At 48.9% G+C, this 15,569-nt stretch overlaps 1 protein-coding gene across 2 annotated transcripts in view; it reads left to right on the forward strand.

Annotated features, from left to right (window-relative positions):
- The window catches only part of LOC140426033 (atrial natriuretic peptide receptor 2-like), a 130,848-nt gene that overhangs the window by 27,674 nt on the left and 87,605 nt on the right, over positions 1–15,569 (forward strand). For both annotated transcript variants that reach the window (XM_072510327.1, XM_072510328.1), the window contains exons 5-9: positions 4,970–5,074; positions 8,394–8,496; positions 12,699–12,844; positions 14,711–14,783; positions 14,869–15,016. In XM_072510327.1, coding sequence (XP_072366428.1) covers positions 4,970–5,074; positions 8,394–8,496; positions 12,699–12,844; positions 14,711–14,783; positions 14,869–15,016 — 575 coding nt within the window. The remainder of the gene's footprint in view (positions 1–4,969; positions 5,075–8,393; positions 8,497–12,698; positions 12,845–14,710; positions 14,784–14,868; positions 15,017–15,569) is intronic.

Below are 15,569 nucleotides of genomic sequence, written 5' to 3' on the forward strand. Positions count from 1 at the left end.
CTGCCCCCCTCGTCGCTGGGTGGTCGCTCCTGCACGTGACGGGGGTGTCGTCTCCCTGTTGCTCCAGGTCTCTCCGTCTCCCGTGGCCTCCGAGGGGCATCCTGCGGGTGTCGCATGCTGGAGGGTGCGAGTCTCTCCGTCTCCCGTGGTGTGCGAGGGGCATCCTGCGGGCGTCGCATGCTGGAGGGTGCGGGTCTCTCCGTCTCCCATGGCCTCCGAGGGGCATCCTGCGGGCGTCGCATGCTGGAGGGTCCGGGTCTCTCCGTCTCCCGTGGCCTCCGAGGGGCATCCTGCGGGCGGTCTGCATCTGCGGGGATGGGTGCCTGGACGTTTGGTCCTGCGATACACAATGAAGCATGCATGGTTAGACATCAGGCAGTGATCAGGTGATATGGGGGAGGGGGATATAGGGGAGGGGGGATATGGGGACGGGCTGTCGGTGGCTCACTTGCTACTACGCCTCCGACCTCTGCATCAGCAACCTCCCGGTCGTCAGGTCTGCCAGCCAGTTCCAGGGCCCTTTCCTCGTGTTCGGTCAGTGGCCTCTCATCAGCGGGCCCTCCTCCAGTCCTCACATGCTCCCTATTGTTGTGTGCGCGCTTCTCCTGGGGGGGGGGGGGGGGGGTGGTAGGGGTAAAAGGCAATACTGTTAGGCAGGTATATGAATGCACGCCATCGGTTGCGCGTGCATTGCAGAGGTTAAGGTTAGGGCTGGATTCACTTGGGGATATGTGGGAGGGGGGATATGGGGGATATGGGGGAGGGGGATATGGGGGAGGGGGGATATGGGGGAGGGGGGGATATGGGGGATATAGGGGAGGGGGGGATATGGGGGAGGGGGGATATGGGGGAGGGGGGATATGGGGGAGGGGGGATATGGGGGAGGGGTGATATGGGGGGGATATGGGGGAGGGGGGGATATGGGGGAGGGGGGATATGGGGGAGGGGGGATATGGGGGAGGGGGGATATGGGGGAGGGGGGATATGGGGGATATGGGGGAAGGGGGGATATGGGGGATATGGGGGAGGGGGGATATGGGGGATATGGGGGAGGGGGGATATGGGGAGGGGGGATATGGGGAGGGGGATATGGGGGATATGGGGGAGGGGGGATATGGGGGATATGGGGAGGCGGGATATGGGGGAGGGGGGATATGGGGAGGGGGGATATGGGGGATATGGGGAGGGGGATATGGGGGAGGGGGTATATGGGGGAGGGGGGATATGGGGGAGGGGCGATATGGGGGATATGGGGGAGGGGGGATATGGGGGAGGGGGGATATGGGGGAGGGGGGATATGGGGGAGGGGGGATATGGGGGAGGGGGGATATGGGGAGGGGGAGATGGGGGAGGGGGGATATGGGGAGGGGGGATTATGGGGGATATGGGGAGGGGGGATATGGGGGAGGCTCACCCTGCCTGCTCTGACGAGGTCGTTCACCTTCTTGTGGCACTGGGTGCCTGTCCGTGGTGTCAGGGCCGCAGCGGTGACGGCCTCTGCCACTTCCCTCCACAGACGCCGGCTGTGGCGTGGGGCAACTCTGCGGCCGTGCCCGGGATACAGGGCGTCCCTCCTCTGCTCCACCGCGTCCAGGAGCGCCTCCACATCGCGTGACTCGAACCTCGGGGCTGAGCGGCGGCCAGCCATCCAGTCAGGTGTTCCGGTCGGGTGTTGCGGTCGGGTGGGGGTGAGCAGCGCGGCCTTATGAGCCGTCACGCCGTGCGGCGCGTATGACGCTGCACGGCGTGAACCACTGCGCAAGCGCGGATCCCGTTACGTCGCTGCTAGCCCATTTCGGGCCGGAGACTTTCGACCCATTTTTCCGACGTGACGCAAGTCGGATTTGCACCGTTTTTTGAGCCGATCGGCGGACTTTCCGCCGATAACGGAGAATTTCGCCCCATATATTTTTTATTATTGCTGGTAACAGTGACTGTAGAATTACTGCAGTCACTCTGGATGGGGACATTAAGTCAGTTCATGCAGACTCGCTGTGGTCCACATGCGTGGTGCCGTTGTAATATTGGGTTGGATTCTCCGATTAACGGCGAAATCGCTTTCGGCGATCGGCTGGAGAATGCGTTTTAACGCCGGAATCGGGGAGGCGTCGTTTTCCGATGCTCCGGCCCCTCAAAGACGGCGTACTCGAGGAATACACCGCATGCTGCCGGGACGGCCTCAGGCACTCCCCCAATGCTCCGAATTCCCGGATGGAGTGGGGCGCGTGTACTCAAAACTTCCGGGGACCTCGCGTGGCGGCTGCGGACGGTGCCAGCTCCACCACAGCCCAGGGGGGGAGAAATCATTCCGCAGGCAGAGGGGTTTCAGCGGGGGCTGGGGGGGACTGGTGGGGGGCTGGTCGGGGGGGGTGGCGAGGCGAATTACAGGGTGCAGTGTTTGGCAGGCCAGGTCCGCGGGTGGCCGGCGCCACGTTGTATGGTGCGCCCACCGCCATGCGCATGCTCGGACATGGTCCCGGCAATTCTGCGGCCGTATCCACAGGTAAAGCCGGGGGTATTACATGGCGCAGCTGCTAGCCCCACACCGGGCGTAGGATCAGTGCGGGGGCGGCGCTGGCGTTTTGGTCGTATTACCAGACAGATCCTGCAGACATAACCGCAGAACGGAGGATCCAGCCCCATGTTTCTCGCAATATTTTTGTAATTTGTCAACCTCAGACCATTCTCTCGCAGAGGGACAAGAAAATCCTGGCTGGAGGTTTGTCCATAAAATCCCAAGATTTCCCCCCCAAAATGGGTGGAAAGGACCAAATACCCAGGACTCTAGCGGGAGCGACCTCGAAGTCGCTCCCGGAAGTCCTCGGATCTAGAAAATCCCACCCAGTGGCTCAAATAGTCTTCTCTCGGCTAGAACATAGAAACATAGAGAAAATAGGAGTAGGCCATTCAGCTCATTGACCCTGCTGTGCCATTCAATATGACCATGTCTGATCCTCTACCTCAGCGCTATACTCCTGCACTTGCCTCATATCCCTTGATAGCATCTAGAAAACTATTTGTTTCTCAAATATATTCAAGTGGCTTGGCCTTCACTGTGTTCTGTGGTCGAACATTCCACAGGTTCACCGTCCTCTGAGTGAAGAAAATTCTCCTCATCTCATTCCGAAATGGTCTATCTGTATCCTGAGACCCCTTATTCTAGACCCCCCCAGCCAGAGAAAACATCATCCCCGCAGACAGTCTATTCAGCCCTGTCAGAATTGGATATGTTTCAATGAGATCCCCTCTCATTCTTCTAAATTCCAGTGATTGTAGGCCCAGTCAATCCAATTTCTCCTCATACCGACAATCCTGCCATCCCAAAAATCTGTCTGGTGAACCCTCGTTGCATTGCCCCAATGGCAAATATATCTTTTATGAGCTAACGAGGCCAAAACTGCACACAATACTCGAGATGTGGTCTAATCATGGTCCTGTACAGCTGCACTCATCCAGGCAAGTGGAGAGTATTCCATTATGCTCCTAACTTGTACCTTGTGGATGGTGGACAGGCCTTGGGGGAGTAAGGAGGTGAGTTAATCACCGTAGGATTCCTCGTCTTTGACCTGCCCTGGTAGCCACAGTATTACTATGGCTAGTCCAGTTCAGTTTCTGATCGCATAGAAAAATCTTTATTGTCACAAGTAGGCTTACATTAACACTGCAATGAAGTTACTGTGAAAAGCCCCTAGTTCGCCACTCTCTGTGTATACCTGCTCGGGTACACAGAGGGAGAATTCAGAATGGCCAAATTACACAACAGCACGTCTTTCGGACCTGTGGGAGAAAACCGGAGCACCCGGAGGAAACCCCCGCAGACACGGGGAGAAAGTGCAGACGCCGCACTGACAGTGACCCAAGCCGGGAATCGAACCTGGGACCCATAGCCACCATGCCGCCCACAGCCACAAGGGATCTGGCATTCTAAGGCGGGGGAGCGAGCGCGGTTGCGGGATCGGTTTTGGAGGCCAGGAGGATAGGCATCAAAAGTGAGGGCATCATCTTGGGGAGGTGACCCTGATGCACACAGGACAATCCCCCTTCCTTTCTGCTTTCTCACCTCAGATAGTGAAAAGGTGGGTTCTCCCCCCTCACTCGCCTGCCCATGCTCCCTGAATTATGATGTGGGCAGCCTAATGTTCAGGCCCATTGGCTCGTTAATGGTGTTTTCAACATGGCGAATGGGCTGCCCATTACGGCTCCCATCCACCTACCGTTCTCTGAAGACCAGGTCGGGGGAGGATGGGAAGGCGGTGAACCAACCATCTCACTCAGAGATTAGAGTTGTTAACAGCTGCGGTCTTAATGGGTTGGAATGACGTTTCTTTCCCTGCTGTTTCCATGTTGGTTTGGATCAACATTGGCAGTACATTTCTGTCCTGTATTTACTCATCGCCGTGTTTGAATCAAACAAATTAGTTCTGGCCAAGACCGTCAGTGATGGTAAGGGCGCATTGATGGGAAAAGTTGGGACAGTTTTTCTTGGAGGCGGGAAGGGTGAGAAGAGATTTGATAGAGGTGTTCAAAATCATGAGGGGTCTGAGAGAGTAGATAGGGAGAAACTGTACATATGGGGGAGGGGGGCAGGTGGTGGGGGTGGGGGGGGGGGGGGAGGGGGTGAGGGGGGGTCGAGAGCCAGAGGATGCAGATTTCAAAATGATTGCCCGAGAAAAAGCAACAGCAACATGAAGGAAATCTTTGTTACCCAGCGAGTGGCTAGGATCTGGAATGCCGAAGAGTGCGCTGGAGCTAGGTCCCACTGGGACCTTCAACGGGAACCTGGATAAGCAGCTGATTTGGAAAGATTTACAAAGCAATGGGGGAATGGACAGGGGAGTGAGAGGAGCTGGGTGACTCTGGCGGAGAGCCGGTGTAGACAAGATGGGTCGACCTGGGTCCTTCTGTGCTGTAACCATTCTGTGGTTCCATCATTTCTCACAGCCGGAATATCAAATATTGTTTATTTCAGAAAGAAGGTGGCATATGTGGCCCCTGGATTCCAGACGATGGGAAAATAGTGACCCATACTGTTTCACAAGCAGGGAAGATGTCCCAACAAAACTGGACAACTAAGGTACAGGTTAATGAGCGGTTGAGTTGTTTACACTTATTGACTGGTCAATTATTGTACCTCAAATGAATAAAGAAATCAAAGGAAAAGTGACAATTCTATCACTATCCGGCCTCTTAAAACTTTATGGTTGTACAACCCAGGGGTTTTAGTTTGATGTCATGGATACCAGGCATCTCCTCTTCTTAGGCAGTCGCTCGAAATAGAAGATAATTTCCATCCACACCGCGTTAATGGGTGCTGGGATGTCGGATAAGTCTGATGCATGATCCGCAGACTCGGCCACATGCAGGGCAGATGGTGCTTGAAGAATTGGGTAGGTGGATTGTTTGGAGGTCTGTGCGCCCCCCTCGATGCCTTGACTTCACCTCTACATGTTTCCGAGGAAGTCTCTTGGTGAATTTGGTGCCTCCCCAAATGTAACTTTTCCATTTTGGTTGGTTACAATTCAGGGATTCCCATTACATGATGGGTGTGTTTAAATTCTTCAGGAATGCTCTGATACATCCTGAAGCATGGTGGAGTTGTGGATAGTGAGGAGGGCTGTTGTCGGCTGCAAAGAGACATAGATAGGATGCAGAGCTGGGCTGAGACGTGGCAGATGGAGTTTAACCCTGAAAAGTGTGAGGTTGTCCATTTTGGAAGGACAAATATGAATGCGGAATATAGGGTTAATGGTAATGTTCTAGGCAATGTGGAGGAGCAGAGAGATCTTGGAGTCTATGTTCATAGATCTTTGAAAGTTGCCACTCAAGTGGATAGAGCTGTGAAGAAGGCCTATGTGTGCTACCGTTCATTAGCAGAGGGATTGAATTTAAGAGCCGTGAGGTGATGATGCAACTGTACAAAACCTTGGTAAGGCCACATTTGGAGTACTGTGTGCAGTTCTGGTCGCCTCATTTTAGGAAGGACGTGGAAGCTTTGGAAAAGGTGCAAAGGAGATTGACCAGAATGTTGCCTGGAATGGAGAGTAGGTCTTAAGAGGAAAGGTTGAGGGTGCTAGGCCTTTTCTCATTAGAACGGAGAAGGATGAGGGATGACTTGATAGAGGTTTATAAGATGATCAGGGGAATAGATAGAGTAGACAGTCAGAGACTTTTTCCCCGGGTGGAACAAACCATTACAAGGGGACATAAATTTAAGATGAATGGTGGAAGATATAGGGGGGATTGCAGAGGTAGGTTCTTTACCCAGAGAGTAGTGGAGGCATGGAATGCACTGCCTGTGGAAGTAGTTGAGTCGGAAACATTAGGGACCTTCAAGCGGCTATTGGATAGGTACATGGATTATGGTAGAATGATGGGGTGTAAATTAATTTGTTCTTAATCAAGGACAAAAGTTCGGCACAACATCGTGGGCCGAAGGGCCTGTTCTGTGCTGTATTTTTCTATGTTCTATGTTCTATTTCCGTTGTCCTCCTGGGAGTGAATATTGAGCAGAGCGGTGGCTTTGGGAGTCCAGGGTCAGGCGTGCGAATGGAGCAGAGCTGTTTTTGAATGACTAACACCTCGATACTGGGCACATTGGATTGGGAAAGGGTGCTGCTGTTGGACTGCCTTTTTATCACCAGATTTGGAGCATCTTGCAAAACCATCGCTAATGTAGCATAGGTATAAACTAAAATATATGTTTGCCTTTTGTTTTAAATGATTCACAACAGAGGAAATAGGAGTAAATTGAATGGCCCGCCGTGCCTGCTCCATCATTCAGTATGGTCATGGCTGACCATTGGCCTCAACTCCGCTTTCATAGAATCATAGAATTCAGAAGGAGGCCACTCGGCCCATCGAATCCGCACCGACCCTCTGAAAGAGCACCCTAACCAGGCTCCCCATCCCTGCAACCTCGTACCCCCGCACCCCCCCCCCCCAATCTAACCCGCACGACCCTGGTCACTAAGGGGCAATTTATCACGGCCAATCCACCTAACCTGCACATCTTTGGACTGTGGGAGGAAACCGGTGCATCCGGAGGAAACCCACGCACACACGGGGAGAACGTGCAGACTCCGCACAGACAGGCACCCGAGGCCAGATCTGAAGCGAGGCCCCTGGCGCTGTGAGGATGCAGTGCTAAATTCCTAATTTCCCTCGATTCCCTGAGAAACCTAAATTCTACCTCTCTCGACCTTCATGATATTCAAAGATGGAACATCCACAACCTTTAGAGAATTCCAATTCACAACTCATGGGGTGAAGAAATGTATCTGTTTCAATTAGGCCATCTCTCATTCTCTTAAACACCAGGGAATATTCTAATGATCCCGGACCAGACCCCAACAGTGTCTAGGATATGGAACAGAAACCCCAATATTTTATTTTAATTTTGTAAGACTATGAGGAAAGGATATCTTGCTCCAGGAGTGATTTCACAAAGATGGTATATTAAAACAAACTTTATTACTAACACAGTATTAAAATATAATTAACATCACACCAAAAAGAGCTTACAATTACCCCTTAAACAGTGCTAGTTAATACGGTGAATGCAGTACTCCTTAACTGCTATCTCTCATTCCACTAAAATAACAAAAAAAAAAATCTCAGCTCTCAATCCATTGTTAAACCCAATTTCCACTCAAGAATATCTGCTTCAGGAGTATCTGTATCTGTTTGGGTACAATACTTTGTGAAGGAGAGACCTTTAGACACTGCCTTAAAGAAAAGACCTGACTCCTGTCAGAACCATGCAGAAACTTTGGCTGTATTACTTCAGAAGATGCTCCTCAGCTTGTTTCAGCTCACTGTCTAACCAAACAATTCTGAACTGCTTAGAAAGAAACATGGCTTCAGACATATCTTTAACTGAACGTCTGTGAGAGCAAAATGCTTAACTTCTGCTCACAGCTCCATTTAAAACTGAGCCGCTCTGCCACAAAACGCCTGATACCTTAGCTCCACCCAGTAACTACCTCACCGTACCAAGCTGAAATCGAATTAACTCCACAGGGAACCTCACCCGAATCCCCAAAAAACTGAATTCGTCCAAGCTTTTTACAGTGCTTTAATTGCACCTCTGGCTCTCAACCTTACAGACCACGATTTTTTAAAACATGACTTCAGAAGTCACACACACATTGATCCAGACTTTTAACCCTTCTTGTACCAAACACCTATAATAGAATATATCTGAAATTCCTATTTTCATCACCATATAGACTTCATCTACTCAATCTCTTCTAATAGGACAAACCCTTTACCCCAGGGTTTACTGGTCCGCTCAAGTCTGGTTGTACTCTTTCCAGGGTAAGGATGTCCATTCAATCTTATTGATCTAAGTATTAACAACTGCTTCTCTCATTTGCACACTAAACTCTGTTTAGGTTGTTTTAGTCCATGTCGGAGTGACTTCACTAATTGCACATGTTAAAGTGGGACGAATGCATGCAGCCTTAGAAGCGAAGACAACAGTGCTAAGTGCACAAGGTATTGCTTTATTTAGTTTGAGGCATCACAAAAAAACTCTAATTTCTCACACTGATGGGAGATAATGATCATTTAGATACTTCTCCCCATCGGAATAATGCTCAACATCTGCGAAATAAGAAGCACTAAAACAGCATTGTTATTTTTAGTCAAGTTTATTATGACCCTGAATCCGAATATATCCGAAGGGGCTGGTTTAGCACAGGGCTAAATCGCTGGCTTTGAAAGCTGACCAAAGCAGGCCAGCAGCACGGTTCAATTCCCGTACCAGCCTCCCCGAACAGGCGCCGGAATGTGGTGACTAGGGGCTTTTCACAGTAACTTCATTGAAGCCTACTTGTGACAATAAGCGATTTTCATTTCATTTCATTTCATTTCATATAACCAAAGACGGCCTTTAATCAGGGAATGTGACTTGACCACAGAGGATGATTAAGCCTTGTAATGGGGGAGGCAGTGGTCTGGACTAGTGACCCAGGGTACTGCTGTGTAGACCCAGGTTCGAATCCCACCTCGGCAGATGCTGGAATTTAAACTTAATAAAAAAACCTAAAATTAATGACAATGAAACGATTATTGTACAAACCCAACTGGTTCACTAATGCTCTTTCGGGAAGGAAATCTGCTCTGGAGTACATGTGACTCCAGACCCACGGCATTGTGGTTGACTTTTAAATGGCCTAGCAAGCCACTCAATTGTGTAAAGCCGCTACAAAGCAAACACAAAAGAATGGAACAGGACATTGGAAAGGACAACAACCCGGCAAAGTCCTTGTACTAACTTCTGGGGCTTGTGACAAAGTTGGGAGAGCTGACATACAGACTAGTCAAGCAACAGCCTGACTCACAGAGTCATACCTTACAGATATGACCCAGACACCACTATCACCATTCCTCAGTACCCAGCAGAGGTGGTATTAGAGTGGTATACAATCGGGAGGGAGTTGCTCCCGCAGTCCTCATCACCGACTCTGGACCCCACGGAGTCTAATGGCTTCAGGTCAAACATGGGCAAGGAAACCTCCTGCTGATTACCACGTAGCGTTCACTATCAGCTGGTGAATCAGGACTCCTCCATCTTGAACACCACTTGGATGGAGCACTGAGGGTTGCAAGGATGGGAAATTGATCTACGCCTGATACAAATCCCATTTCAGAACTCTCCCGACATAGCGGCATTTGTGCGGTGAGCAACGTGGCCTGCGAATCAAATCCAGAGGTGCCGTGTGGATGATCCATCTCGGTCTCGTCCGGACGTCCCCAGCATCAAAGCTGTCAGTCCTCAGCCAATCCGATTTATTCCATGTGTTATCAAGAAACAGCAGAATCCGCTGAACACTGCAAAGGCAATGGGTCCTGACAATATTTCGACAATAGCCCTGAAGACCTCTGCTCCAGAACTTGCCGCACCCCTAGCCAAGCTGTTCCAGTACAGCTACAACACTGGCATCTACCCAGCAACATGGAAAATTGCCCAGGTGTGTCCTGTACACAAAGCAGAACAAATCCAACCCAGCCAATTATCAATTTACTCTCGATCATCAGCAAAGTGATGGAAGGTGTCATCAACGTCACTTACTCAGAAATAACCTGCTCATGGACTCTCAGTTTGGGTTCTGCCAGGGTCATCCAGCTCCTGACCTCATGGCAGCCTTGGTTCAAATATGGACAAAAGAGCTGAGTGCCAGAGATGAGTTGGGAGTGACTGCTGTTGGCATCACGGCAGCATTTGACCAAGTGTGGCATCAAGGAGCCCGAGCTAAACTGGAGTCAATGGGAATCAGGGGGAAAACTCTCCGCTGGTTGGAGTCATACCTGGAACAAAGGAAGATGGTTGTGGTGGTTGGAGGTCAATCATCTCAGCTCCAGGACATCACTGCAGGAGTTCCTCAGGGTAGTGTCCGAGGCCCAACCATCTTCAGCTGCTTCATCAATGACCTCCCTTTCATCATGAGGTCAGAAGTGGGGATGTTTCCGGATGACTGCACAATGTTCAGCACCATTCGCGACTCCTCAGATAATGAAGCAGTCCGTGTCCAAATGCAGCTACCCAGGCTTGGGCTGACAAGTGGTGAGTTACATTCGCGTCACAGGAGTGCCAGGCAGTGATCGCCTGATTGCTCCTCCTTCCACAAACATTGAAGCGCTCGACCTCCAATGAACAGTGGCAGCCGTGTGTACCATCTACAAGATGCACTGCAGGAACTCGCCAAGGTTCCTTAAACAGCACCTTCCAAACCCACCACGACTACCATCTATCAAGAAGGACAGGAGCAGCAGATACCTGGGAACCCCACCACCTGGAGGTTCCCCTCTAAGTCACTTAACACCCTGACTTGGAAATATATCGCCGCTCCTTCACTGTCGCTGGGTCAAAATCCTGGAAATCCTTCCCTAACAGCACAATGGGTGTACCTACACCCATATGGCTGCATCGGTTCAAGAAGGTAACTCATCTCCACTTTCTCACGGGCAACTAGGGCTGGGTGATAAATGTTGGATTAACCAGCGACGCCCACATCTCGAAAACAATTTTTTTTTTTTAAATTGGAAGGAGAAACCTTCTTCACAATATTCCTTGCCCTTCACACCTGGTATCTCATCACTGGGATTCCCGATCTTGGGTTACACGCCCATTCCACAACACACAATCTTATTCCTCCTTCTTATCACAGCTCTTTACCTTGTGACTGAGTGGCCCGTTCACTGCTTTCCACCTCTTTCTTGGCCATTCCTCCCTTCAATCTGCCTCACCGCACCTACTGCAGATATTTATCTCGTCACAGCTTTGATGCTGTCTGACTAACTTGTGGAGATCGCAGCTGTGTCCTGGCAAAACATTTTTTTCAGGTTATTATGTTTTGTTTGGTTTCTCAGCAAGGTTCCGTGGAGGCCGAAGAGAGTTCTGAAAGAATTAAGAACCTTTCTACTGAATAAATTCTTCTGCCGATTTAAATTTTAATTCCTGATTTTTAAAACGTGTGGGCATCCCTGGCCCAGACCAGTATTTGTTTCCCAATCCCTAATTGCCTTGAGGGGGCATTTAAGAGTCAATCACATTGCTGTGGGCTTTGAGCCATATGTGGGTCAGACCAGGTAAGGATGGCAGACTTAATTCCCTAAAGTTTAATGTTCCTTGTGTAGTCCTCCAAGGTGGCTAAAGGTCGTAGTGCTGACAAAGAACATCAAACTGTGTATTTGAAACAAAGCTAGTTCATTTTACACTACTTTAAGTGATTCGTATATTTTACTAAGTAATACCTACTAAAATAACAGTATTAAATCTATGCTACAGAAATCTATAATATCTTTCGAATACAACTCTCTATCTTAACCTTTAACTAATCTTCTCTAACACCTTCTCTAAACCTGCTCCCAGAATTCCAGGAGGCGGAGTCGATTTATATGGCTAATCTGTGGTGCCATCTAGTGTTGAGATACATAAACATCATCTCCTTACATTATACATAACATTACATAAAGGACATTCCTCATGTATTTACTTGGCTTTTATGTTGTCTGTTTGAATATCAGGAAATTGTTCATTTGTTAGATAGAATTCAGAATGACCAAATGACCTATAATAATAATAATCTCTTATTGTCACAAGTAGGCTTCAATGAAGTTACTGTGAAAAGCCCCGAGTCGCCACATTCCGGCACCTGTTCGGGGAGGCTGGTACGGGAATTGAACCCACGCTGTGGGCATTGTTCTGCATTGCAAGTCAGCTAGTTAGCCCACTGTGCTAAACCAGCCCCAGATTTATTAGTGATTACCTGGTTTCTATGTATTCCAATTTCTCTCAACTGACAAGTGGAAACACCTTCTTTCGATAAGAAAACACTTGTTGCAATAAGATCCACACCTCCGTCCGAAGCTCACAAAACAAAACAGATCAGAATGAGATCGCTAAAAAGCTTGGGGTATTTCCAGCATTGACTTCCTGTAAGCATCATAATTCCTTCCTGTACATGTCGGGAGATCCTCTGACTTATCATGAAAAACGGCATCAACGATCTGCTGATATTTATGCCAAATATCTAATATATTATGAATAAATATTTTATATGAGTTCCTGTCTAAGTGACATCTTCCCATGGTCGCATTATTGCTATCTATTAACACCACTGAATAGTAACGGAATTCTTCCAGTAGCATACTGTACAATAAGACCTGTTTTCTTTAACCTCATGTTACATTAGTTTGTGATGATGGAGTTTGTGACGGGGCTGAACGATGTGATACCTGTCCTGCTGATTGTGGAGCCTGCCCCATGTCTATTGGGATCAAAGTTTCGATTGGCCTTCCAATTGCCCTGTTCTGTAGCGGGTTTATACTCACCTTGGTGGTATGTAGTGATAATCCTGATCCGCTTCAGTTTATCGGTCTGATCGAGTAGATCTGTGTGACGAGGATCAAATCTTTGTTTTTTACATGTTAAATGTGTGTGTTTATGCTGAGGTGATATGTATCGGGCGCGGTATATCGGGGCGGGGATTGGAATAAAGAACAATACAGCACAGAACAGGCCCTTCGGCCCTCCAAGTCTGTACCGGTCATGATACCACCCTTGGCCAAAACCCCCAGCACTTCCTTATGCCACATCCCTCTATACCCGTCCTGTCCATATGTTTATCGAGATACCTTTTGAACGCCGTTAATGTATCTGCTTCCACAGCCTCCCCTGGCAACGCGTTCCAGACACTCACCACCCTCTGTGTAAAAAAACCTGTGTTATGGGTCCGGGTTTACAGAACCCCAAAGTGTTTCATGGAGTTCAACTGACCCACAACTTTTAATAGATTGTGGTGTGGGAAGCACACGGTGTGCTCTCCAGGTGTGGTACAGCAGAAATGGACAATGGTTTTTAAAACAAAATAATGTTTATTCTATGAACTCAAGTTAACCTTTTAAAAACAAACATTGAATATCTTAACACCCATTACTTCATAGATAACCCCCAAAGACTACAACACTAAATAATCCTTCAAACTGTTCCTTTAAACATCCAAAAGACTTCAAACCTTCAAAAATAATAACACATTAGGTTACATTCAATATATTTATAGTCTTTTGATTTCAGAAATCAACAGACCAGCCCTGTGTTTCTTCCTGCAGCTCACAGCAAAACACACAGACACTCCCAGCTGCCTTCTCAAACTGAAACTCAAAAAAGCAGAAGTGAGCTCAGCTCCCCCCACCCTCTGACATCACTTCAGTAATATGATTAGCTCCATTAGCGGTTTAATAAACTCGGTTTGTTCTCACTGGAACGAAGGAGGTTGAGGGGCGACCTGATAGAGGTATACAAAATTATGAGGGGCATAGACAGAGTGGATAGTCAGAGGCTTTTCCCCAGGGTAGAGGGGTCAATTACTAGGGGGCATAGGTTTAAGGTGAGAGGGGCAAGGTTTAGAGTAGATGTACGAGGCAAGTTTTTTACGCAGAGGGTAGTGGGTACCTGGAACTCGCTACCGGAGGAGGTAGTGGAAGCAGGGACGATAGGGACATTTAAGGGGCATCTTGACAAATATATGAATAGGATGGGAATAGAAGGATACGGACCCAGGAAGTGTAGAAGATTGTAGTTTAGTCGGGCAGTATGGTCGGCACGGGCTTGGAGGGCCGAAGGGCCTGTTCCTGTGCTGTACATTTCTTTGTTCTTTGTTCTTTGTATTTCTTAAAGGTACATTGCTTAAACATCCATTTCTTAAAGGTACTCTCACCTGCCTCGCCCACCTCCTCTAAACAGACCTTAAACCGATGCCCCCTGGTGACAGACTCCTCCACCCAAGGAGAGAGGGCCTGCCCATCCATTCTATCCATGCCCTCTTAGGAGGGGAGCAACATTGCGAGAGATAAATTGTGTGGCACAATTTTTCAAAGATAACTATATTACTTAATGGTTACATTTCTCTATTGTGCCATCTCCACCCCACACCGCAAATCAGCCCCGACACCCCCCCCCCCCCATCCTGTACACCGCACAACAACCCCCAACCCCAGATTGCCTGGGTGCCCCACGCAATCCAACCTTGCCTTCCCAAGGACCCCTATAAAAGGTGACCCCCCCCCCCCCCGCAGGTAACCTGAGATTCAAATGAAGGGTCAAGTTTTTCAACCCACATTAATTGCTGCGTCTACCTCACAGCTGTCAATAATCTCTGCATTCAAATCGGGTTTGATTCTAAAAGACCTTTTATATACTTTTTAGTGGCTGCAATACCAAAAGCAAAAGATGCTTTGGGACGAGAGCTGGATCATCAATCTGAAGGACATTAAGACAGGTACTTCAACACGTTCAGAGTGTTTTCAGAAATGTTCTGCGGTGTCACTTCATTTCTCATTTCCGGTTCCAATTGTGTGTTTTAGGGAGGGAATTTGTACCGGGAGTCGGCAGCATTGTAACTGTCCAACAAGCCAATGGAACTTCGGTGCCAAGTCTCATGACAGATGTTACCATAAACACATGCACTGCAAGCTCATCACATAAACAGAGTTTTATCCAGACTGGAATTTAGTAAGTCTACAGCCCAGTCACGTATTTTTGTCAACCTCTGTAACTAACTTGGAGTCATACCTGACACAAATGGTGGTTGGAGGCCAATCATCTCAGCTCCAGGACATCACTGCAGGAGTTCCTCAGGGTAGTGTCCCAGGCCCAGGTGAGGGCTTAAGTGGGTCGGTGCAGACTCGATGGGCCGAATGGCCTCCTTCTGCATTGTATGTTCTATGAGACACAAGTCAAGAGTGTAATGGAATACTATCCATTTGCCTGGATTTTGACCCAGCGACAGTGAAGGAACACCGATATATTTCCAAGTCGGGATGATGTGTGGCTTGGAGGAGAACTAGCAGGCAGCAGTGTTTCCATCTACCTGTGGCCCTTGTCCTTCTATTTGGTAGTGGTTGTGGGATTTGAAGGTGCTGTCAAAGGAGCCTTGGTGAGTTGCTGCAGTGCATTCTGTAGTTGGTACACACAGCTGCCACTGTTTGTCGGTAGTGGAGGGGGTGAATGTTTAAGGTAGCGGCAGGGATGCCAATTAAGCGGGCTGCTTTGTCCAGCATGTTGT

Source organism: Scyliorhinus torazame, chromosome 7 (assembly GCF_047496885.1).
Source record: "Scyliorhinus torazame isolate Kashiwa2021f chromosome 7, sScyTor2.1, whole genome shotgun sequence".
NCBI lineage: Eukaryota > Metazoa > Chordata > Chondrichthyes > Carcharhiniformes > Scyliorhinidae > Scyliorhinus > Scyliorhinus torazame.